This window comes from Phaseolus vulgaris, chromosome 7 (assembly GCF_000499845.2).
Source record: "Phaseolus vulgaris cultivar G19833 chromosome 7, P. vulgaris v2.0, whole genome shotgun sequence".
Taxonomy (NCBI): Eukaryota; Viridiplantae; Streptophyta; class Magnoliopsida; order Fabales; family Fabaceae; genus Phaseolus; species Phaseolus vulgaris.
Genome location: NC_023753.2, coordinates 25,498,670 through 25,523,634, shown reverse-complemented (window position 1 = coordinate 25,523,634; position 24,965 = coordinate 25,498,670). Strand labels below are relative to the sequence as shown.

Below are 24,965 nucleotides of genomic sequence, written 5' to 3'. Positions count from 1 at the left end.
GAGGCAGCAACCATCTTTAACAGCTTGGACGACTATAAATCTGACGGTTCGAGTTACGAGTGGGTTGATCCACATGTCTTGAAATCCCTACTTTCTTCATGGATTCCAATAATCTAGATAAATATTTATCCAAAGTTGTTTTCTTAAAGCTTGATTCACCTTTGGATGCGCTGATGGCTGACATTTGCGACTACACCGACCAAGTTTGCCATGCTCGGGAAAACACACCTCACAATTTCATTTTTGTTTATAATACTTCCCTTCGATGACTTACATATCATCCTTCCCTTCGATGACTTCACCATGGGGGTCCTTCGGATCCTCAAAGTGGCGCCAACCCAACTACACCCTAACTCGTGGGCGACTCTCCAAGTGTTCTGTATTCTTTGCGATATCTTTAAGATTATTCCTACGCCTCAATCGTTCTCCCGACCAAGTTCTCCCGTGAGTTGGTTGTCTTTGTCAAGTCGACCAAGGAGTATTTGTTTTGCACCTTTCACCACTTCGTACAAAATTTTTAAGGAAAAATACTTCAAAATATTTGTGGAGTCAAACGACCGAGATTATTTTTATACTACGGAGGGTGAACAAAATTTCCTTTCCATTGGACACAAAATCCTACCCAAATTGTCATCTGGCCGAGGTCGTCAATGTTAACACTGGACCAGTCATTTCTTGTTGTTTTTTACCAGGTCCCCTATAAGTTACCTACGCGGGAGTTGATAGCATTATACGGGTCGTCTAAGAAATGGACGAATTTTACTGGTATGTAGATTTCTTATGTACATGGTTGTATTCATTATGTTGATGGTGTTTAATTCGTTTGTGTCTTGCAACTATCATGATTCAGATGGATGTAGCTTTGGGAAACTTCATGACCAGTTTGAGGTGTCAGGCGGCTAACAGAAAAATAAGCAATTTCAAGGCGATTGGGAGGGGTAACTTGGTCGTTCCGGTTGATGTTATCCCCCCAAGCACCAATGCTCCTCCACTGAGTCGAAAGAGGGGTTTTCCGACAAAGATGGTCCAACAAAACGCAGAGGCGGGGTCGTCTTCTCAACAACCTTCTATGCTCAACCCCCTCCTACAAATGGTGTTAGGGGTGCAAATTGCAATTACACCAAAGGATGAAAGCGTTTTGGCGACCGTTCCGACCAAAAACTTGATTTCGGAATGGATTGAGCTACAGAGTCGGACGCTGGTGGTTGGAAAAATTCTTGGATAAGAGTTAGAAAGTACCACGAATGTGGTTATACCGAAGTTAAAAATGATGCTGGCCAAGTCGACCAGTTCTCTGAAAGTGACCTTGGAGGTGTTTGAAGCATGGAAAGAAAAAGGACGCCAAGAGAATATTGTCGCTGAGAAGGCCCAGGAGGCACTAAAGGCTGAGGTAGAGTTGATAAAGGTTGAGCTTGCTAAGGAAAAGGCAGAAGCTGAATAACGGTCGGACCGACTTGGTGCAAGTCAATTGCTTCTGTCTTTTTCTTTCTCTTTCCCTTTGTTGGCGCCTTCAAATTGATGAATCCTATGATAGTCAATGTGTTCCTCTATCTGCATGAACTTAGTTGCCTGGTTTCTCAATTCATCCATGTTTTTGGCCGATCTATTGATTAAGCTTTCGGAGAATCGACCTGGGCGAATTGTTGAGACAAGGTGATGCATGTCAAACTCGGGCATCAAGTTCTTGATAGCTATTCAAACTTTGCTGAACCTATCCATGAATGCTCACAAAGATTCTCCTTTTTCTTGTTTCACGTTAAGGAGATACATGGACGAGGTGTGATGTGGTCGGCTAGTTGCATATTATATGATGGACTTTGTTGTTAGAACTTTAAAAATCCCTATGGAGTTAGGAGGGAGCCCGGTGAACCGGCCGAGCGGTCCCCCTTGAAGGAACGCAGGGAAGACCTTGCACCTTAGTGCCTTGTTGGTTGTGTAAAGAGTCAAATGTGTTTTGAAGACATTTACATGCTCATCCGGATCAGTGGAACCATCATAGGGTTTGATAGTTAATCCTTTCTACTTGGGAGGGAGTGGTGTGTTCATTATTTAGTTTGTGAACAGATGTCCCCTCGGATCTTCCTCGTCTTCCGACAGATGAGTGTTTCTGGAACTCTGGTGAGTTTAATGGGTTTGGTGGGTTGTGTTAGAATGTATGGCTTTAAACTAGGGGGGGGGGGGGGTGAAAGGTTTAAAGAGGGTTTTCGCAAACTTTTTAGTCTAGAATGAAATTTCTTTGAGAAAACTTGATTCAAAACTCAGTTTGCCAAAAACACAAAGCAATTAAGCATAGGTTGTTTATACCAGTTAAACTATACAAACTGAAATTAAAGAGTTTAAGAGATAGAGAGATTGCACACACAGTTTATACTGGTTCACTCTTAAACCAAGAGCTACATCCAGTCTTCCCAGAAACCATTGGGGGAATCCACTAAGTAATCAAACCTAGATTACTTACACACACCTCCAAAGAAGTGACCTTGATCCCCTCAAGACACACACTTCCTTTGGCTCAGCACATACACCACCAAGAATGTTGATCTTGACAACCACAAGAGCACACAACACTTCTTGGCCTCACACAACAGAGTTTACACAATGTATAGAAGGATTACACTTGTTACAGAATGATATGAAATCAATACAAGATGAAAATCCTATTCCACTCTCTCTTGATCAAAGCAATCTCAAGGCAATCTTTTACTCTTGAAAAGCAAAATTAGTGAAAAACTCAAATATGTTTTTCTATGATTAAATCTCAGTTCTTGTTTTTTACAAAAGCTGAAAAAACTCTTTATATCTTTAAAAGATTGGTCAAAGCATTTAAAACAGGAGCGCATTTAGTTATAAAATCATTTAAAGCTCAGTTAAAGCACAAAACAGTTTTCTGTTATAGTTTGAAAACAAACAATCGATTGAATGCTCGAATCAATCGGTTGTTTTGGTTTGGTAGCAAGTCAACCACCAAAAACAATTTTCAACCTTTCTCAAAATACCTAAGTATAAAACAATCGGTTGTTTCGACAAAATAACAAGTTGTTTTTCACTTAGTTTGAAAAACACTTTCAATTCAAAAGGTTTGAGAATACTTAAGTTTTGGATTCAATCAAGAGTGGATTTACACAGGTAATCTACCCCATATCCTATTCTAAAACACCTCATCAACAACAAGCACATCAAGCCTTCCATCAAACTTAAAGGATTTGGATTCTTTAAAGTTTGAACACACTTGATTCAACGGGTTGGTGGTGGTGCTTGGGATTGTTCTTCTTGCTCACGCCCATCGAGCCGCTGCTGTAGATTTTTGTTCTGGTCCTTCAAAAGGGACATCTCCACCTCATGTCGACTTCATTCTGTAACTGGCCCGCGATACCTTTTTGTCATAATCCATTTGTGCCTGGAGGGCCTGGATCATAGCTATCTGTTCATCTGCCATACGATCGCTATTAGCATTATTCCTTGTTGATACCATCGTTGTCAATTGTAATTTGTTGTTGAATACTACCTTTGCCCCACGGTGGGCGCCAATTATACCTGTATAGGCTGAGGGGCCTAGATAGCTAGATGTACAATTGTTGACGTGTCGGTGATTTCCAAATTTATTCAAGTATTCTTCCTTCAATGTTGATGCTCGGTCGGTTGGGGGTATCTACGAATTGTACTCCAATGCTCAAGTCAGTATTTTGGTTTAAGTGTATTCTAGCAGAATGTAAAACATACCTCATTTCTTCACAGAGGGCTTTATTTATAGTGTTTGGTTTATGGGTCTTGACCCTTATGGACCGAATATCGGTTGTCAATTGACATGCATAATGGTTCCTTAATGCTAGAAATGTATATCTTTCAGTTTAATTAATTTTATTTGTTATTTTGGAGATATTTTCTGTATATTTCGGAGTGTAAGTTGACTCATTCAAAGTCATCATAATTGTTGTTATTATGTACCTTTGTACTATTTGAGTTGGTCAATCGGTGTCATACCGAAATTGACTCGTCCGGTTACACATACATTATACACATTTTTTTATTCATGTTTATTTTTAACAACAAAGATTTTTTTTATATAAAAATAGTGTTTAAAGAATTGCTGCAGAAAATTTAATAAAGTATTTAATTTACTGTTTAAGTTCATTTAAATTAAAAAATGTTACAATGTCTATCACGACCACTACAATAACATCTTCATTAAACAAACAAATTACACTGATCAATATGTTGATGATGAGTTCTGTGTTGACCCAAACATGACTATCATGATTATAAGGATGGAAAATATTTCATTATTCAATTTGACCCTTCAGCTGGGGTAGAGACCCATGTGAATGGGAGATACCTATAGGGTGCCACCTTGGCAACCAACACCAAATTCATAAATGAAAGATTATTGCAACAAGAGGAAATTAAAGATAAAATAGTTAATGGAATATATAAATTTGTCGTGTGAGATAAATCTTAAGAAAGATATAAATTAATTACAAATATCTCTAGGTGATTTGACACATTATTCAATAGAGATTTATCGTTTTTGGTAATAGTTTGGTACCATTTTTTGGTATAATTTGTTTTAGCCTTTTTAGGTAAAGAATTTAAAAGTCAACCTTACCAAAGATGGAATAATACTTGTAGATGTAGAAGATGGATGACAAATATTTGCTTATTCACTATTTGCTAGGACTAGGAAACATTAGTGAATTCTATTTGTAGTAGACAATATCTCATAGTTTTGATTCCTCTAAACTTTTTGGTATTTTTTTGGAATTTTTAAAGTCATTTACTATTTTTTAAGACAAATATTAATTTTTTGCATGTTGATTTCGTATTAAATGGGGTTTGATTGGGTTAAAATGTTTAAGAATATGTTTTCTCAAAAAATTGAAACTATAAGAATATTTCGTTAACCATATGTGATATATATCAATTTCAAGAATTTTATAGGTCCTCTTTATACATTTTATTCCATGAATATAATCTATAGACAGTGAAATATAATCTATGCATTTTAAAGCTTTTATTTTCTAAAATGTAAGAGGAGTATATATGATGAGAAAATTTAATATTACTATACTTTAATTTTATCAGAATTTTTAGAAGTAATTTAGTATTTACTTAAAAAAATTGGAGGTGAAAACTGTTTTTATTTTACAATATGATTATGAATAAATAAATAAATAGGAAAATGACATTTTTTATACATAATAAAAATTGGGGAATTGTATATGTATACTTTTAAGGTTGAATGTGATTTTGACATGGTTTATGGAAAAGAATCAATATTTGTTAAAAATCGTAATTAAAAGAGTAAATATGGAAGAGATAATATGCATGATAATATACTCTACAATCATTTTTTAAATGATTGACTAGAATGTTCCTACTCAAGTAATATGTGGAGAAAAGTATGAACTAATGTGTATAGTTATTTATTATATATTGGTTGAATATTATTTTACTTAATTAATCTTTATAATTGGCATATATTTAGAAAACAAAAATACCTTTCTTTGATAATATGTTCTTTTTTGGGCTGCTGCAATATAAGGTAAAACCAACACTGCCATGAACCATGTGTTGAAATTCCAACTCAAGATTCCGTCCATAATATAAATCTTCCAACCAAAACAACCGTACTTGGTAATCTACGAACATAAAAGTGTTACGAAATTCTGGTCAAAAGGACAGAAAGAGGGATTTTTGTGATTAAAGATTGACAATTACGTACTCATACGATTACTGCAATTCTGGTTTCTGGAGCAGGAACAAGAAACAAAATACCGGCTACACTCGTTAACACGCACCACCTTGTTGGTTGATTCAAAATTATTGTATTGTTTGAAAAGTTTATGATTAAACTCTTTTATGCAGAACTTTTGACTCAAAAACTATATTTTAGTTAAAACAGATGCAATCTAAACACCCACCTTAGATATGATGTTAAAATTAAGGCAGGCTTAGAATGTGAAGAGTTTCTCAGTCAAACGAGAATGTTGTTCCATTTTCTGTCTTTCTCCCAGAGACTTTTTTTCTGTCTCGTGTGGACGTGTGTGTATTTATGTCCTACACCCTTAAGCATTGGCAACTAAGTGTTTTGATTGATTCCACCTAAAGAGGAATTGTATCATGGATGAAGCTAAAAGAATGGAAGAAGGGCTCAGCAGCACTCCCCAGAATGGCGAGTTGAAACAGGAAATTGAAAAAACCAATGGAGATGGAGATTCCATTGAACATGACAGAGACACAAGGAGTACTACACAAGAGGGTGAGTCCACTCGGCAAATAGTGGAGCAAGAACAACCATTGGTGAAGCAAAAGACAAAAAGAGTTGCAACCCTTGATGCATTTAGGGGTCTCACCATAGTGGTCAGTGTTAGATAATTTGTAACTAAAGATGATAATATATTATTTTCTTATGATTTATGTACATTGCGAAAGAGTATCATATGTTAACCACTGTGCACTAGATTATAATATGATAAAAGAAACTTTTTGTTGAAATGATCAATTTTGAAAATTATAATTGTAAACTGATGTGTTTCAATTTACCATTATCAAAATAACTCTATTTCAGTAAAAGATTTTCAACTCATTTTGAAAAGGAAAGAAGTGTGAAAAGTGTTGTTAAGTGTAACTGTTTTTACCTTTGCTAAATGTGCAGCTGATGGTACTAGTAGATGATGCGGGAGGAGCTTATCCACAAATTGATCACTCCCCGTGGAATGGATGTACATTGGCTGATTTTGTTATGCCTTTCTTTCTTTTCATTGTTGGGGTTGCCATAGCCCTCGCACTGAAGGTAGAGGCTTGTGTAGTTGTTGTTTTTGGTCTTGAAGAGGCTCTTGTTTATGAATTTTTCTCTGCATAGTAGTATTATCATAAGATGTTATTCATAGTTGGCTCTTCTTGTTTCAACAAACTATTTTACTTTAAGTAAATTGTACCCAGATTTAAGTAAATTTTACTTTAGCAATTCAGTATATGTTGTATTATTTCATTTATAATTGTGGTTTTAACATGTGACAACACAGAGAATCCCCAGGGTTAAGGATGCTGTGAAGAAGATAATCCTTAGGACATTGAAGCTTCTCTTCTGGGGTGTTCTTTTGCAAGGTAACAAAACTTCCCTAGCTCACTTTCTTAACGCACTTATTGTAGAAGACTAAACTCAAACTTGACAACAGAGGTTATGAAGTTTTAGTGAAGGATTATTTTACCATTGCATGTATCTAATTTACCATTAATGCATATCATGCATTAATTGATTCATGCAAACCCCTCTTTTTATATTCATAGTAGTTGACAATAAGTCACACACTCTTCAATCGACATTGATAAATTGGAGTCGCAGGTGGATATTCTCATGCACCTGATGATCTCTCATATGGAGTTGACATGAGATTTATACGATGGTGTGGCATTCTCCAGGTTTGAATCGAATTAAACTAGTACATGCGGATCTAAATTCCATTATACTAAATTTCCACAGCTCAGTTCTTGAGTAACCATGATTCTGCATATTGTGTCTGTGCAGAGAATAGCCCTTGTGTACTGTGTTGTTGCTCTAATAGAGACATACACCAACAAGCTCAGACCCTATACCCTGAAACCGGGACACCTTTCAATTTTTAGTGCTTATCGATGGCAATGGTGAGAAAAGCAACACATTTCATTCTCAAAACCCCACTAAAATATAAAAAGTTTAATTATATTCTTGTGTGATGATATTCATAGTCTTTAAATTAAACCACTTTTTAGTTGTTGAAAGTTGGTTGAAATATAAACAGTTAATGGGATTGTGAATTTGCTAGGACTTATGACAGACATACATTTGTGTTACATAGGTTTGGGGGGTTTGTGGCATTTGTGATTTACATGGTTACAACCTTCAGCCTCTACGTTCCAGATTGGAGTTTCGTGGATTATAACAGCTACGAACCAAAGAGATACACAGTACATAATCTGTCTCTAGATATTGATATTTTTCTCAAATTTTCAATAGGTTTATGTTCTTTTGTTGATGCTACTTTCCTGATTCTAGGTCCAATGTGGAATACGAGGACACCTAGGTCCTGCATGTAACGCGGTTGGTTACGTGGATAGACAAGTTTGGGGCGTTAATCATCTTTATTCCCAGCCTGTTTGGACACGCTCAAGTGTGAGTTTTGTCTTAGTTTAGCATAAGTTGAAGTTTTATATGGGTTTTTGACTATGATGGGATTATTTTTATTTTTTTTTTACCAAAATGGGGTCCGTTTAAACAAAATTACAAATTTACACAAGTCGTGCCAATTCGGCACGACTTCATATGCACAAATCGTCTCAATTAGGCACGACTTCTGCCTTGTCATACTGAAGTCATGCCAACTTGACACGACTTCTGTCACGTCATAATTTTTTTAATTTTATTGTTTATATATTGGGTACTAAGTCATGTAATGTTAAAAATTAATTTGATACATAATTTTCTAAGAGTGTTAGTTTTAAGAAACAAAAAATTGGATAATCTTGTATGGATCATGTTTGACGGTAATGTAATACAATAACTTGATTATTTGATTAATTAAAAAATGAAGAAAACTGTTATTGAATTTGGAAATAAATAGATAAATGAAAATTTATTGTATTTGGAAAATAAATAGAGAATTATTGTTGTGAATTTACAAAATAAATAGCTTGAGAAGTAATGATTTTACAGAACACGTAATGATGAGAAGAGATTAATTAGAACTAAACAAATTATGACGTGGCAGAAGTCGTGCCAAGTTGACACGACTTCAGTATGACAGGACAGAAGTCGTGCCTAGTTGAAACGACTTCAGTGTGACAGCGCAGAAGTCGTGTGGCACAACTTCAGTATGACAAGACATAAGTTGTGTCTAATTGGGACGATTTGTGTATATGAAGTCGTGCCGAATTGACACAACTTGCCTAAATTTGTAATTTTTTTTAAACGGATCCCATTTTAGTAAAAAGCAAAAAAAAAAAACCATGATAGTCAAAAACCCATTTTATATTGCACAAATTAATATCTATCACCATAATTAAGGAATATAGGTATTTACTCATTAGTAAATTGTACATTAATTTATATCAATACAACCTATAAAAAAAGTCTAGATAATGAATATTTATTATGAATAATTATTTATAGAGTTTTAGGTAGAATGATGTATTTTTTGACAAAACGTTTTACAGGCATGCACACTGAGTTCTCCAGCTGAAGGCCACTTCCGTAAAAATGCTCCATCTTGGTGTCGTGCTCCTTTTGAACCAGAAGGCTTGTTGAGGTTTATAAGTAGTACCCTTGTGATTTCTTTTTTAAAAATATTCTGTTTTAAACTTCTTGAAAAACTATTGCAGTAGCTTTTCAAGTTTGTTTAATGTTATTATAATTTTTTTTAACATATTTTTATTAAGAAAAGGTAAAATAGGTACTGACAAACTAACCCTCCATATAACTCTGTTTTCTGTGCATAATTCATGTCCTAATCAGCTTATCTAAATCTATAGTTAAGTTGGAATGTTGATTATATGAAAACCCTTTATATAGTGAATTGGACATCTACTACCAGAAAAATAAAATAATAACCAATCATTAATCAATCTAAGCTTTCAAAACATGTTTAAATTGTTCTGTGTTTCTCTTTATGTAGTTCCATATCAGCTATCCTCTCTGGTATCATTGGCATCCACTATGGACATGTCTTGATTCACTTCAAGGTTACACACTTTACACAATAATGTCCCATGCCTTGTACTTGTTCACACACTAAGTTTTTTCCTTCTAAATTTTTACTTGTTCACTCACTAAGTTTTTTCCTTCTAAATTTTTACTTGTTCACAGGGTCATTCCGAGAGGCTCAAGCAATGGCTCTCATTAGGGTTTTTCTTATTGATCATAGGCATCATCCTTCATTTTACAGATGGTAAGGCTACTAAGACATGTCACATTTGTTATATATATGTATATACTTTTGCTGAAAATATGTGACAATATTTCCATGGAATATGGCAGCAATCCCAATCAACAAGCAACTCTACAGCTTCAGCTATGTTTGTTTCACAGCTGGGGCAGCTGGAATTGTCTTCTCTGTATTCTACTTACTGGTATGCAATGTGATCATTCAATCTGATAGCTTAATTTCAAATGTTAGTTATGGTTCTGTTTGATATTGATAATTAATTATGATTCTTATATAGTATTTCTGAAAATGAAACAGATAGATATTTGGGACCTTCGTACTCCATTCTTGCTCTTGGAATGGATAGGAATGAATGCAATGCTAGTGTTTGTTATGGCAGCACAGGGCATCTTTGCAGCATTTGTAAATGGATGGTATTACAAGGATCCAGATAACTCACTAGTAAGAACCTCACCTTTTGACTTATATTATACATGCTGTCTACTTTAATTTACCAGTCATATCTTTCTACCTTGTTTTAAGCTAAAGTTGCTATATTTTCTGTCATAATCAGTCTTATTATACTTCAAAAATGATGATTTTGAGGTTATATTTCTTGCATTTTGTACATTTCATGACAGATATATAAGATAGGATGGATAATGAAATTCACTAAATATGGAAAACAAAAGCATTATTTTAAAATATTAGAATTAAAACTAATTTGAACTCTGAAGAAATATCTTTTTTTTGTCTTCAGTTAGATTTCAAGTAGCTTGACTAAAATGCTGACAATTTTTATTGCATATGAAAACCATGAATCAGGTAAATTGGATTCAGAATCATGTGTTTATCAATGTTTGGCACTCAGAGAGGTTGGGAACTCTGTTATATGTCATATTTGCAGAAATCACTTTCTGGGGTGTGGTGGCTGGCATCTTCCACAAATTGGGAATATACTGGAAACTGTAATTAGCAAATTATACAATCAACAATGTTAATTAATAGATACAAAATAGTGCAATATCTGAATTGTTCTTTGCAATGATTGTCTCTCTATAGTCCATATAATCCAAGTTTTAATCACTTCTTTCTTATGATTTTTCTCTCCCCCAACTTGCCAAAAAGGGTTGAAAAAAAAGGATCATTTGTCTCAAGTGATTAAGTTGATGATACTTTGTAACTGGTTCTGGTTCAAATTCTAACTCCAAATCAAAATAATAACTTGTCATAAAGGGTTAATGATGATCCAAATTCCAAAAACAAAGCAAAGAAAAAGACACACCTTGCAACCCCTCTTTGTTTTTCTTTTTGGTATCATTCAGCTAATTGTGGATGGACCCTGCAATACTATTTGCCAAACTCTCTATAAAATTGGTTAGTTGGTAATTTCTTACCTTTACAAGTGAACCAGTTGTCAAGCAAAATATGAACGCAGAGCACCAAAATATCTACCACAAGCATGAAAAGAATCATTTGATTTGTACCATTGCACATGGAGCTTCTATATGATAATGACATTTGAAAACGAAAACAAAAAAAGATCCAAAAATATCAGTTTTCACGTGATTCTTTATTCTTATATCTATCTAAACTATATATATATAAGAAAAAACATATTAAAAGGAAGTCCTAAAATACCCACATGTCAATAGTACAGTGTTTCTTTTTAATTAGTTTATGAATTTTATTCAACCAAAACAAATATAATTGTGAGTTCTTGGTATTTACATTAACAATTCTTAGATCTTCAATTTAGAATATGATAATAGCTAGCCGATTTTACATAAAACAATCAATTTCAATTAACAATATACTATAAAAGGATTAAATTTAATTTTTATAGTTACTAAAATAGCATTTTGTTTAATGAAAATGCATAGAGAAAGTTGTGTATTTTGTATAGATTAACTTGTAAATTTCACAAAGTAACATTTGAAAAGAGCATTAATTAATAAATAATATATAACGATTTGAAAAGCAATAAAGTGTGGTGTAATGCATATAATGTCAAAGAAACTCTAAAAGGGTCATAAATATAAATTGAGATAAAAGTAAAAGTCTAAAAGCAGTGAAATAATTGTAGAATAAATTATCAAAAACATAAATTTAAATCTTTATAACTTGGAATGAAAATAACTTACAGGTAATTAATACAAAATGAAGCAAAGTTTGACTCTTAAAAAAGAATACATAAAAGTGGTGAGAACACGTACATGATAAAAAAAAATACTTTCATAAACTCTCTTTCTTCTATTTCTAGTCTTAACGAGCTCTTTAAAGGAACACGTACATGATAATATTTTGTCTAATATTATCATAAGATATCTCAACTTATATTACTTTAATCGAATTTTTATTTTAATTATAATTAATTATTTCGCTTAAATAATGATAGGTTGATAGTGTTTTGCGATAACTAATTTAAAATATATACAATAATTATTATTAATTAACTGTGCACAAAAGTTACATACTGTATTAAATCAACTCATTAAAATAATACCTGGTCGGACACAAATAACATTCCGAATTTTTTTTTCTTATTATTTAATTATCTCCCTTTCTTTTGAATATTTTATGTAAATTATGAACTTTGTGTATATTCACTTTATTAACAAGAAAAAAAATGAATTATCTTAAATATAAGATCTTTAATATAAAACAAAAGAAAAAAAATCCCTGAATAGAACTTTATCCTTTCCTTTCTTTGATATCCTTGGGGACACCTTATCAACATCTAAACTAATTCAATAATGTTCTATTTATTATTATTGTCTTTCCATTCTATTTTTTTTTCCAACAATATACCTTAAATGTGAATGTTATTTGGGTTATTAATAGTTAAAACTATGTTAAGGTTAGATTTATTACTGCTACCAGAATAGGAAAAAACTGGACTGGTATACTAATCACTTTACAATATTTCATTTCATTTTCACTTATAATTAATAGCTCTGAGCAAAATTCTCTCATCCAAAGTCTTCTACTTGTTACTGCCTTCTCATTTATATACATTAAGTTAGAATTATAGAAAAGCTGAAAAGCATGGTGTAGCAAAAGCTACCATTTTTGCATACTACACATTTCACAATTACTCCTAATAACAACAAACTATATTAAACACAGCTATCTGTACACAGGTAGAGAGGTTCATCCAATCCAAAGGATGCAATGTCAGTATGGCAACCATGTTACTCCCAACCCATCAGCATTTTCCAAACTCCCTCCTCAATCTTGTTCCTTGGAAAAGATAACCCCTCCCCTTCATCAAGCAAGACTCTATAAACCTCCCACTCACGATCTCCAATTACATGTCTCCCAGTTTTAGCCTGTGATAACAATGAACCACAATATAGAAAACAAGTAAACACAAATGTATCAAGTTGCTAGAACAAAAAAACATAAAAGTATGTGAAATCTAGTAAAACTGACTTCTGTTTGTGAGCAATGTGAATGATTCAAGAAAGTGGGAAGTTATGACAGTGGAAATTCAAATTATGACTTCAGTAAAGAGTAGGAAGCGTGTTAGGATCAGTGATTACCGAAAAGATGCAAGTGCCGAGCATTTTGAGTGCAAGAGTGATATCATGAAAAACAAGAGGCCGGCCCTTGCCAGATAACTCCACTGGATTTGCAACCAGAAGCTCGGTATCCGGGCCCCTACTCACAATGGCTACTCTGAGTGGTCGAAATAGTTCCATTCTAAGGCGTGATGACAATGAATTCTGCTTGTTTGGGTCAACAATCTTTTTGCCATCTGCTTGCATGATGAACAAGTCAATCTCACATTTTCCTCTAGGTTTTGTAGTGAAACGCCCATAAGAAATCTGGTTGAAAGACAAATAAGGTTGTACCCTTAGGATACTAAAGATGACTAAGTATATGTAAGCCGGTGTTCATTAAGCTTAGAAACACAAAGGCAAATAGACTGAGTAGAAGGAAAGTGAAATTTCATTTTGTGGTATGTAAGTACAAAAACAACAAATTGAAGATGAAATGAAGTCTAGGTTTATCAATTATTTTTCTGATGACAAATCAATTTATAGCAGCATAAAATCAACTCTAAGAATTGTAGTATTATTAAGATTTCAAATTTCTGTACCTGAATGTTGTAGTCTTTCAGAGTTCTCATGATGTCATAAAGTAGACCTTTGTGGTCTTGGCACATAATTTGGACAAGGGTGTGAGCAGGACTAAGCGTATTGTCCATCGTGACAGAAACATAATCTGACCTCAGAGTTCCGCTACGCGCCAAATCAGGCAATTCCAAATCAAAGGCATTTTCTGTGATTGCAGTTGGAAGGAATTGAGATGCCTGGGTACAAGCTGTAATTTCTGGGCCAACCAACTCTATGTCAATAGAAATGATGGCATCCCCCAAAATCTCTGTTAGATGTTCAATTGTTTCGTCCTTTCTCTTCTTTGTATGAAGAAGTTCTCTGACATAGATGCAAGATTAAGGAGTAAACTACATTACTCAAAGGAGATGAAATTTTCATCAAATGGGACATCATCAAATAAACTTTCATCCTCATAAAACACAATGCAACACTCTCGAATGAAACAAGTAAGCTAAAAAAAAGACTTTCATATAGAAGTATTAGCACATTTCCCAGACAAAACAAAATATAAAACTGAATAGGACGACCATCCAGATGACAATAGTTAGAAAGTTTTGTTGGAGAATCTGATGGAAAGAAACATTGGAGATGTTTTCATCAATAAGCCAACACGCAAGAGAACATGACACTACTTTCGACTCAACTTTAATACAGTAAGTTTCTAGATCTTTGCTACTTGTATGTTATTCTACTTCCCTATTCTACACGATCTGAAAAGGACTCACACTTAAAATAGAGATTATTGGAGTTCAAGTGATTAATTTCTTTTTCATCTCCAAACCATGTATGTTAATTTCATTCAAAATGGCCAAAGTAATTTGCATACTGCAGTCTTAACAAATAGATCAAGAAGTTTCAACAGAAATGAACGAAGAATTAGAGGAAAGCAAATATAAAATGTAAACCTGGTATCAGTGATGAAAAACAGATCCATCACCTTGCCATCAGGTGTAGTAGATACCTTCACTTTCTTTATAGTGAGTTCCAGCTCACAAAGAACCTCAGTAACATCTGCGACCATTATAAACACATTCAGTCATTTTGTTCTGTCTACCAATTCCATAAAACATCAATCTCAAAATAACAATACCAAAAAAACCAGATAACTTCCAATCAATATGTCTATTAAGGGAGGCAAAATACACGACAGGCAAGGCATATGCATAATGAATAGTAAGTGCACAATAAAGCTTTAGAATCAGAATGCCTTTTAGAAGGACATCAATGGCCTCATCATAAAAGGAAACCCCAAAGATTATTGATCTTGAGATATGCAAAGAGGTTTTAAAAAACGGTATGCATTTACAATTTCGACCATGGAATCACCGAAACGGCATCACAACCACAATTGAGAACACACCAACCGCATTTGTCTACTATATCTTGCAATATCATGAATCAGGACCGCAGTTTAAAACCAGGCTTTTCAACAGAAACAATAAAGATATCAAGTTATCAAACATCAGCACAGCCTTAAACCAACCCAAAGTGTCCAAATTATATCATCAAAAGCAATACAACACACACGTAGAGTGCAAAAAAACTCATGACTTAAATTCCCAAAATTACCATGCAAAAGCCCTTTCCGGTCATGACAGCAAAAATTCAAAAGAAAGACATCGGGAGGCTTGGAGGGCTGCAACTCAGATCGATAATAAGAGATTCCAGAAGCCGAGGAGCAAGAAGGGCATGCCTCCATCAGCCTCTTCTTCAGCAAACTCCACCTCGTCCTCTGTTTCCCAACCACCCAGAAAACGATGTAGCACCATTTCCCATCCGTTGAAACATCTTCATTCCAGAAAATAAAAAAAATAAAAAAAAAATAAGAAAATCACGTTGAAGTTGAAATTATAAAAAAAAAAAAGATTTTTATAAGATGGGTACCTCCTCTGAGTATGTTGAGACCAAATAAGAGTATGATACGGCACAAATCACAGCCCAGACCGGTTTTGTCAGGGCAATTGACAGTGAGAACAGTTGGGTCGCCGTCTTTTTGTGGCGGGCTTATGATCACCACGTCGTCGTAGAGTATGCCCATAGTAAAAATCTGGTTGTCCTTTGTTCAGAGGTATGAAACCAAAAGTTTTATGTGTGTTGGAGTGTTTAAGGCTGCCTCAGCGGTTGGTGGTGGTGTTGAAGAATCATTATGGAGAAGTTTGTGGAGCCAACAACATATACACAAAACCAGAGGATCTCCAGTTCTCCACTACCTCTTCTGCTATGGCTGCAGTTTCTCAATATCATCACCATTCGGTCAAAATTATAATAATTTTTTCAATCTGATTAGTTTGATTTTATTTTAAAAAGTTGTCAATGTAATTTTCTTTTAATCTAAGGCGACGGTGTTTGTGATAACAATATTATTATAATTTTATGTAGTATTTGTCTTTGTCGTTTTATAATTTTCAGTGTCATTTGCTGTTAATGTCGTATTAAATGCACAACAAAAGTAAATTTGAATAAGCAATTTCAATTTTTATTAACATAAACAATTTTAAATTTAACATATCCGAGTAATTTGTCAAAACATAAAAATAATAAATAAACTATACTTGTGACCGACAAAAAAATCTGAGGTGTGTTTTTCTTTTTAAGAAATAGGTAAGTCAAAGAAAACAGCTTTTGAGTGTGAAGAGTTTATCTGCCCAACGGTATTAAGCTAAAATTTTAAATTTAACATATTTTGTAAGAAATGCCATCTGATATAATATATATATAATTTAGTTTTTAAAATTATAAAAACTATAAAATATTGAAACTTTATAGTTAAAATAAAATTTATCAGAAAATCTTCAAATTGATTTAATTAGTTTAATGACTCTCAATAACATTTTATTAAAATATTTTATAAATTTTTTGAAAATTTTAAAAGTTCAAAATAAAAGCATATTTAAAAAAGTAATAAAATAAGAAGTGGTTATGTTCTTTAATCAAAGAATATTTTTTTGTCGACAAGAAGAGAGAATTTGTTATTGTACTTCTAGTTGTGCTCTCACGTCTAAAGTCGTCATTTACTTTTCTAAATTTATTTATCTTTAATATATTACATCTGTCACAATTTATTTAAGGTTTAAAACTTTTACTATAGATTGAAAAAATTAAAAAATAAATTTTTATACATTTTTATTAAAATAGTTTTACACCTTAATAACTTCATTAAATAAAGAAAAGAAAAGATGTTTGGGTGACATAAGTGGGATTTATGCTACTTGAGACCGTTAAAGGATGATTGAATAATTATGTTAGAGAAGAATGTTTCCTTGAATGAAACGAAACTATGATTTAAAATGAGGAGAGGATGTAAATTTATTACCTAATAAATTAAAAATATATGCGATTCAACATTCGGGTTATAAGAGTGATATACATGATAAATAAAAATATTAAAAATAAGTAAAAATAATCATATGTGTTACAGAAATAATTTAATTCAATAAAAGTAATATTTATGTTTCTTAAAATGAAAATTGCATAGTAAAAAATGATTATTTAAATGAAACAACACCAAAGAGAACGGTTTAAGTTACTTAATAAAGTAACACGGTGTTTGAACTAGATATTTCAACCATTCCAAAAATAAAATAAAAAAATGCATGATAATTAAATTATTCTTTTAAATTCTCTTCATTTTTCAAAAAGTTTTAAATTCACCAAAATAAATGAATTAAAAATAGTAGAATATCATATATATAAATTAGATCATTGAAATATATTATAAAAATGTCATTTTAATAATTTAAGACGAAAAATAGTACAAAAATAAATGAGAACTAGACAACACAAGTGTAAGTAATTTAAATATATATATATATATATATTTAAAAAAATAAAATACAATATATATATATATATATTATTCAAGTTGATATAATTATCAATACAATACAAATAATCATCAAAATCAAAATGAATTTGTACAATAAAAACGCCAGTGTAAGTAATTTCTAATAAAGAATTAACATATCATAAGAGCAATAAATAAGAAGTAAGAAATAATAAATGGAAGAGAAAGTTAAAATTGTGAATATGAAAATAATTATACACAAATTTTCATAACATGTCTCGTTATTTAACAATTTTTTATTAGAAGATGTTTAATATATTTTGTAAAAAAGTTATATATGAATAAAAAAGCTGAAGTTTGAAATAATAAGAATTATAAAAAAATAAAAAATATGTCTTTTAATAAATAAAAATTCAATATATCTCTTTATTTAATAAAATTTTATTCTAAAATGTTTAATACTTGTTATAAAATTAAAGTTGTTTGATTTGTATTAAATTAAAATAGAGTCAAATTTAACTTCATATTGTTTGTTTTGAGTAGTTCTTAATGAAAAAATTAATAAAACTGAGATAGAAACACCCTAATAAAAAGCTTTGGAATATTTTGATGAATAATGTTGAATTGCATGTAAGAGCAGCATACAAAAATATATAAGTAAATAGATAGAAGAGTGAAGCGAGCTTCGCGTGTGATTTTGAGAGCATAAAATATGATGAGGTCACGTGACTTACTATATCAGAAAAAATCTTCACTGAAGATTCAAGAAAAGTTCACTTCTCTCACTATTCCTGCAACTTCCATTTCTTTAATCTGCAGGTTCTTGCATACCTTTTTTTCTATAATTTAATATCAAACTTATAGTATAACGAATTCTTTTATGAGGAGTTGAAATTCTAATTGAATAATTCTTTTTTTTTATTTTTACTTTTTCTTTTAGTTGTTCGGGTTTTAATTTTTTATTGGAAATATGCCAAAGATTCTTCAAAACATTCAAGTAAATATTTATAATAATTGTGTAATATTTGTAAACATTTTACGGATCTATATAAAATAAAGTGTGTCATAATTAGCATTAATATTATTTAATGTTTTATATGATTTAATCATTATTAATATGTATTTTAGTTAATATTTAGTTAATAAGTTGACCTCATACCATTATGTTGGTACTGGATATCCATACGTTCTCGACCATTCTGCCTCCAAGAATACATATATGAATGATTTATTTAACTTATTAATTGTTGAATGGGAAATAATATTTTTATTTTGTATAAAATTAGAAAAAAAATAATCATAATATAGAAAATATTTTTTAGGTTACTTAAGATATATCTTATCATTTTTATAATGTATTTTTATTTTAGAAATCATAGTACAGAATTTAAAATAAGAGAAATCCAACATTTTGAATTTTGGTTCTCTTCAATAAACTAAAAACCGAAAAAAGAATTACAGATATTTTATTTAAAACAAAAAGTAAACCAGTTTCATGTTCATGAAGTGAAGCAAAACTGTTCTGTGGGCATTAAAATTCTCATCCATTTTTTTTATAAAGGTGTCCGTGATAGAGATCGACTCTCCGTGAACCGATTTTTATGAAGGGTTTTTATTTATTTTTGTTTAAGTTTAATCAATTTATAATTTTTTAATTTATTTTTCGCTTTTAAATAATGAATAAAGTTTAAAAAAATTAAACAATAAAATTTAAGTTATAATGTTGTTAAACAATAAAGAGTAAACATGAATATTTTTCATTTCTAAGACATAGTTTTTAAATAAATAATGTGAAACATAAAGCATTTTATCTAAAAAATTATATGTTACGTGTGTTTTTTCGCTTCTTCTATAAACAAAAGCTTTTTAGAAGATACGTACAAAGTTTTTAAGTTAACATTGATGAAATTATTTATGAATTTATTTTATGTTGTAGAGAATGTTCTTATCTTAATGTGTACTGAAAAGATCTTGCAAAGTATTTGTCACCATCAAAATTTTATTAAAAAGCATGTTAAAGTTGTACAGCATCAACACACATTTTGACATATCTTATGTCAAGTGTAGGAAGGTTATTTGTCACGTACATTCCTATTCTTTACTCTGGTTTATCTGATAAGTCATTCCAATTATCGTGGTGTTGCTTAAAGAAGAGATATGCAATTAATGTTGCATGGAGTGCATTTATACGTTCATGCGTGAACATACGAATGCTTGAAGATGAAAAATTGAAGTGAAGTTTCTCAACATGGAGAAAAGGATTTGCAACGACTTTTTACTCCACTCTCTATTTATAGAAATCTTCAAAGTTAAAGAAATATACCAAAGTAATCAAGAGTTATGGAAATGTTACAAAATTTGTTGTTCAAATCTCTATATGCTCTTAACACACAATGTTTGTGTTCATTTAACAAAATAATACAATATTCAAATCTTGTATTTGTCAAAATACGTGTTTCTCTATCTAGTAGGCAAAGCCATGTGATATTTTATATCACACATTTCTTTGTAAAACCCTTAACCAAAAGTAAATGTGTTTCAAAGAATACTCAAGTTTTAGCTAGGAGTGACTACGTTCCAAACAATAATATGGATTGTCTAGCCCTAAGTGATTGGTGTTCAAAATAATGTTTGGATTTTAACAATAGTTGTTGCGTTCCAAATAATACTTGATGACATGAACCTTAGAATGTTGGGAGGATCTTGATCAACTCAAGAGATTTTAGAGAAGAAGAAACTTGTGAAAGCATGTTCCATGGTGATTCAAATTAGTATGTCACTGAAAACCAATGAAAAACAAGAATATTTTGTAAAAGAAAATATAAAATAGATTAAGGACTAGAAAAATGATGAAAGGATAGGTGTGAGAAGATTCACCACTTGATAAAGTTTATCAAGATATGAACAAGGAGAGAGAAGTAGATAATTCTTAATGAAAATTTCATTCAATCTTCAAAAATTACTTTACAAGTGAAAGATATCTCCTTTTACAAAGACAAAGTTCGGCATAAGAGAGAAAAATATAAATAAATAGTGTGCAACAATACTTATATTTTAAATAATTTATTATTTTTAATTATTTAATAAAGTAATTTTTAAATAATAAAATAAAATATAAAATGGCATGTATTGAATATAAAATTTATTTAAATATATAAAATTAGTATAAAAAATTAAAAACTTTTATTTCAAATAAATACATATTTTATTTAATAGACACTAAATATAAAATAAATGTACAATCATATATATATCTAAATAGATATTTAATAAATATATGAAGAAATTATAAATTACACAATTATATTAAAAAATCAGTGTAATATTAATAATATATATATATATATATATATATAAAGTAATGATATTAAAGTAAAATATATAAAAGATAAGCATATTAAAGTGAAAAAAGAAAGTAATATAATAGTTATTGTTTTGTATAAAAGTAAAAGTAGTTTAATCTAAAAGTAAACGACTGCAATCATATATATATATATATAATAAGAAATGAGAAAGATTGTATTTATGAAATATTATTAATATATTAATAAATAATTAAATAATTGTAATTTATGTAGGTATATATTTTAACTTTTTTTTGTTGCAATAAAGATGCATAGAGTTGTTTGTCTTATATAAATAATTTTATACAGTGTTAAATTGAATGTTTTAATAATAATAAATTTTACAACATATATACTTTCACCTAATACAATCATCTCATATCAGATTTATACAATATAACAAAGACACCAGATTTATACAAAATAACAAAATACCAAATAAAAAAAAACAAACATAAGTTAAAAAACATAAATATAATAGTTATAAATATTAATAATGTTTGAACAATCTATATGGTTGTCCACATTAAGTCCAACTAAAATTAAAAATTTATCTTTTTTATCAGGCTTTAAAAACAGTCTTGACTCCCAAATATATTACAATAAACTTTCAATCAAATTATTTTCATAATGATTACTCGAAAGTGTAGTCATGTATGCTCATTATCTGCTTCAAAAATAATTTTATCATTCTCCTGAAGTGAGTGTTCCCTGCATAATTCTTTCCATCCACTTTCCAATTTGACAGTCGTTTTTGGAACATTTCGGATTAGAACTTTGCATTGCACTTGTTCGTTTGGACCGTGCAAAGTGACATTTTGGAATCTACCTCTTTGCATATAAACTGCGAAAGTCACAGGCAAATCCTACACATGGAGAGTCAATTGTTTCTAACATCCTTTACCATTAAAAAAAAATAGAATTCATTCAAAAAATATTTTCACCAATATCAAATAATGATATTTCTAAAGTACCTCTTTTTCAACACTAATGCTTCTTCGGTCAGTACATTATATTCCACTCTTGTGCAATCAATACAATTTTGAACATAGATGTTGTCTATATAATAAAAAATTAACATGTAAGAAAATTAAAAAAATCCATACTAATAACAAATAATAGAGATAAGATACTTTGATTCATCCAAAATGATACCTCTGAACAACTTGACTTTGGCAAATTCTATAGATATGACTGCATTGTCTACTTCCCCAGCTGAGAGGGATGCATTTAACTGATCTACATAATTCCCAAAAAGGGTGCAATGAATCCTAAAACTACTCTCACAAAACAACTTTGTTACACAATCAGTTTAAAAAAAATGGTGGATAGAAGTTAGAACATTACCCATCACAATCTTTGGAGATGACATTCATTTTGGTAACTTTTCCTTCCTTTGTCAACTCTCACTCTATGCCAACTCCAGTCAAAATTCTAATTATATCTGTACCGGTAGGCACCGGACGAACACACGTAGCCGACCGACCGACCGAACGCATAATAAATGTAAGTGCACCCGTGACAAGCTAAAGCAGTTAAGATACACCTCCGAAAAATAAGGAATACGTGTTGAAAGAAGATATGTTCCCCGGGTATTCCGGAGCACGATTGACAAGACCTATCCATAACCACCCCGAGCCCAAGGGATAGAAAGCCCATTAGGCAATCCTATAAATATTGTGCTCAAGCCAGAGAAAGGTACGTTTTCATTCACTGACTAAACTACACTTAGAATCTCATACTTACTTGAGCGTCAGAGTGCCTTCGCAGGTACCCTCCCCCGCCCGACCGAAGGAGACACCAAGAAGGAGCGACCGACCGAAAGAGAAGAAGACCGACACGTCAGCAACTATACTACATCAACCGACCGTGCCTGGGCCCCATCTCTCCACTCAGGTACAATATCTGCGTAAAACACTACTGAAGTTAATAATAGTAAACTTGTATTGAAAAGATACCAAATACCAACATAAAAGTTAATTTAACTAACCCACTAAAAAGTCGATGTCAAAGCCAGCAGTGAAAGAGGTGTGTAATGTGGTTTAGTTTGTGGTACCACTTCATTAGTCATTAAAGATACCTTTGTTCCATATTGGAAGTTAATCTTATAAGCATGTTTAGTTGTTCTGTAAGATCCTAAATTGGATGCCACACTAAACGATTGGATGGAATACACATGACCTTCAAATATCTGACTCTGGAATTTATATATTAGTGTCCTCCTCAAAGATGCATGGATTCGTACTCCCTAAAAAAATACATAAGGAAATCATGTTCAAAAGCAACACATATAAAATATATGTATGTCACAACTTTGAGTTTTATGAAAAACTTACTTGTTCATCCTGTAGCACCATCTCTAGTGAAAAAGGGATTTTCTGTTTCGTGAAATCTTGCACACCATAGCCGTAAGACTCTGACAACCACATTCCATGACTTCTTTGTTGAATTCACGTCATTTAACACATTGATTGTTTGATCTAATTTCAATATAGACATAGTGTATTCCACGAAATACAGAAAACAATTTTAGTGAAAGAAACACAATGACAGAATAAAATTTCAATTTGAATGTATTCACAATGCTAAAGTTCATTTAAATAGAGTCAGCATTACCTAGCTTTATAGCACACCTTCATAATAAATGTATATTCTTTCCACATTCAACTTTCCATATGTCAACTAAATTTTAACACCATTAAGGTAAACCCAAGGCACGACTTTTTTTATAGCACACATAAATTAATTGTCTTTTTCAGAATTCTCCCCTCTCGACAATGAAAGGTACATCACGTTGCCTATATACAAAAGCAATTCTGCACATACTTTTTACAGTTTTAGGATGGCTTATTCAACTTTATACACTATTGCAGAAAAAATTGATCATTGTGCATTGCTCTCATAAACCTCATTCAAACAATGTTATGAATCCAAACAAAATTAGTACCATTTTGGTGATACTTTCCAGAATCTACTTTCTATTTGGCAACCCAATTTGAGCAACATTTGGGAAAGGCCATGGCAGACCTTTTGCTCTACCACCCAGAACTTCATAGGATTGGCAGCTTTGGCAATTGGTTCACTTCATGAAACACACCAGGTTGAATTATACAAATGTGAAAACATTGATCAATGTGCACTGCTCTCATAAACCATAAAAAATGTTATAAATGCAATCCATGCAGCAAAAAGTAATTTTGCACATACTTTTTACAGTTTTGGGAAGGCTTATTCAAGTTTATACACTATTGGAGAAAACATTGATGAATGTGTCTCGTAATACAAACAATCCTCATTGAAACAATGTCATAAATTTTCTCAAAATTGGCGTCACGTGAATTCCCACAATCCACTTTCTATTTTTCTTATTAAATTTTACAAATTACAGTTTTTACTCACTTATTTGAAGATATAGATGGTGATAGATGGTGAATTTTTATTCTTGAAGCAATAATCAGGCATGCAAATATAGAACACAAATTGGTATGCTAGCTTGTGTAAGTATTTTTTGAGAAGGCTTATTCAACTTTATACACTATTGGAGAAAACATTGATGAATGTGTCTCATAATACAAAGAAACCTTATTGAAACAATGTCATAAATCTAGTCAAATTTAGTGCAGTCAATATGGCGCCACATGATTTCCCAAAATCCACTTTCTATTTTTTTTATTAAATTTTACAAATTACAGTTTTTACTCACTTATTTGAAGATATAAATGGTGATAGATGGTGAAATTTTATTCTTGAAGCAATAATCAGGCATGCTAATATGGAACAAAGATTGGTATGTTGGCTTGTCTAAGTGTTTTTACAT

The 24,965-nt window shown here is 31.5% G+C and overlaps 2 protein-coding genes across 2 annotated transcripts; one reads left to right on the top strand and one right to left on the bottom strand.

Annotated features, from left to right (window-relative positions):
• Nucleotides 1–6,117: 6,117 nt before the first annotated feature.
• Nucleotides 6,118–10,876, top strand: LOC137829308 (uncharacterized). Its single transcript, XM_068636113.1, has 13 exons — nucleotides 6,118–6,357; nucleotides 6,653–6,790; nucleotides 7,023–7,104; nucleotides 7,343–7,419; nucleotides 7,526–7,641; nucleotides 7,836–7,944; nucleotides 8,033–8,149; nucleotides 9,190–9,281; nucleotides 9,648–9,714; nucleotides 9,839–9,920; nucleotides 10,010–10,101; nucleotides 10,215–10,358; nucleotides 10,722–10,876. The coding sequence occupies exons 1-13, from the start codon at nucleotides 6,118–6,120 to the stop codon at nucleotides 10,866–10,868; spliced, it is 1,503 nt and encodes a 500-aa protein (XP_068492214.1). The 3' UTR covers nucleotides 10,869–10,876.
• Nucleotides 10,877–12,797: 1,921 nt separating this feature from the next.
• On the bottom strand, nucleotides 12,798–16,416 carry LOC137828896 (ACT domain-containing protein ACR10-like). The gene is made up of 6 exons (XM_068635642.1): nucleotides 15,905–16,416; nucleotides 15,590–15,808; nucleotides 14,926–15,031; nucleotides 14,002–14,338; nucleotides 13,442–13,726; nucleotides 12,798–13,228 (listed from the first exon to the last, which is right to left on the bottom strand). The coding sequence occupies exons 1-6, from the start codon at nucleotides 16,056–16,058 to the stop codon at nucleotides 13,091–13,093; spliced, it is 1,239 nt and encodes a 412-aa protein (XP_068491743.1). The 5' UTR covers nucleotides 16,059–16,416; the 3' UTR covers nucleotides 12,798–13,090.
• Nucleotides 16,417–24,965: the final 8,549 nt, after the last annotated feature.

Excerpts from the sequence above, each read along its gene's own strand:
- LOC137829308 (XM_068636113.1), top strand. The coding sequence starts at position 6,118 with ATGGATGAAGCTAAAAGAATGGAAGAAGGGCTCAGCAGCACTCCCCAG. Across the intron at positions 7,105-7,342 it reads CTGGGGTGTTCTTTTGCAAG|GTGGATATTCTCATGCACCT; the intron begins GTAACAAAACTT and ends TTGGAGTCGCAG. Across the intron at positions 10,102-10,214 it reads TCTCTGTATTCTACTTACTG|ATAGATATTTGGGACCTTCG; the intron begins GTATGCAATGTG and ends AAAATGAAACAG.
- LOC137828896 (XM_068635642.1), bottom strand. The coding sequence starts at position 16,058 with ATGGGCATACTCTACGACGACGTGGTGATCATAAGCCCGCCACAAAAA. Across the intron at positions 15,032-15,589 it reads CCGGAAAGGGCTTTTGCATG|ATGTTACTGAGGTTCTTTGT; the intron begins GTAATTTTGGGA and ends TAATGGTCGCAG. Across the intron at positions 13,727-14,001 it reads TGAAAGACTACAACATTCAG|ATTTCTTATGGGCGTTTCAC; the intron begins GTACAGAAATTT and ends TCTTTCAACCAG.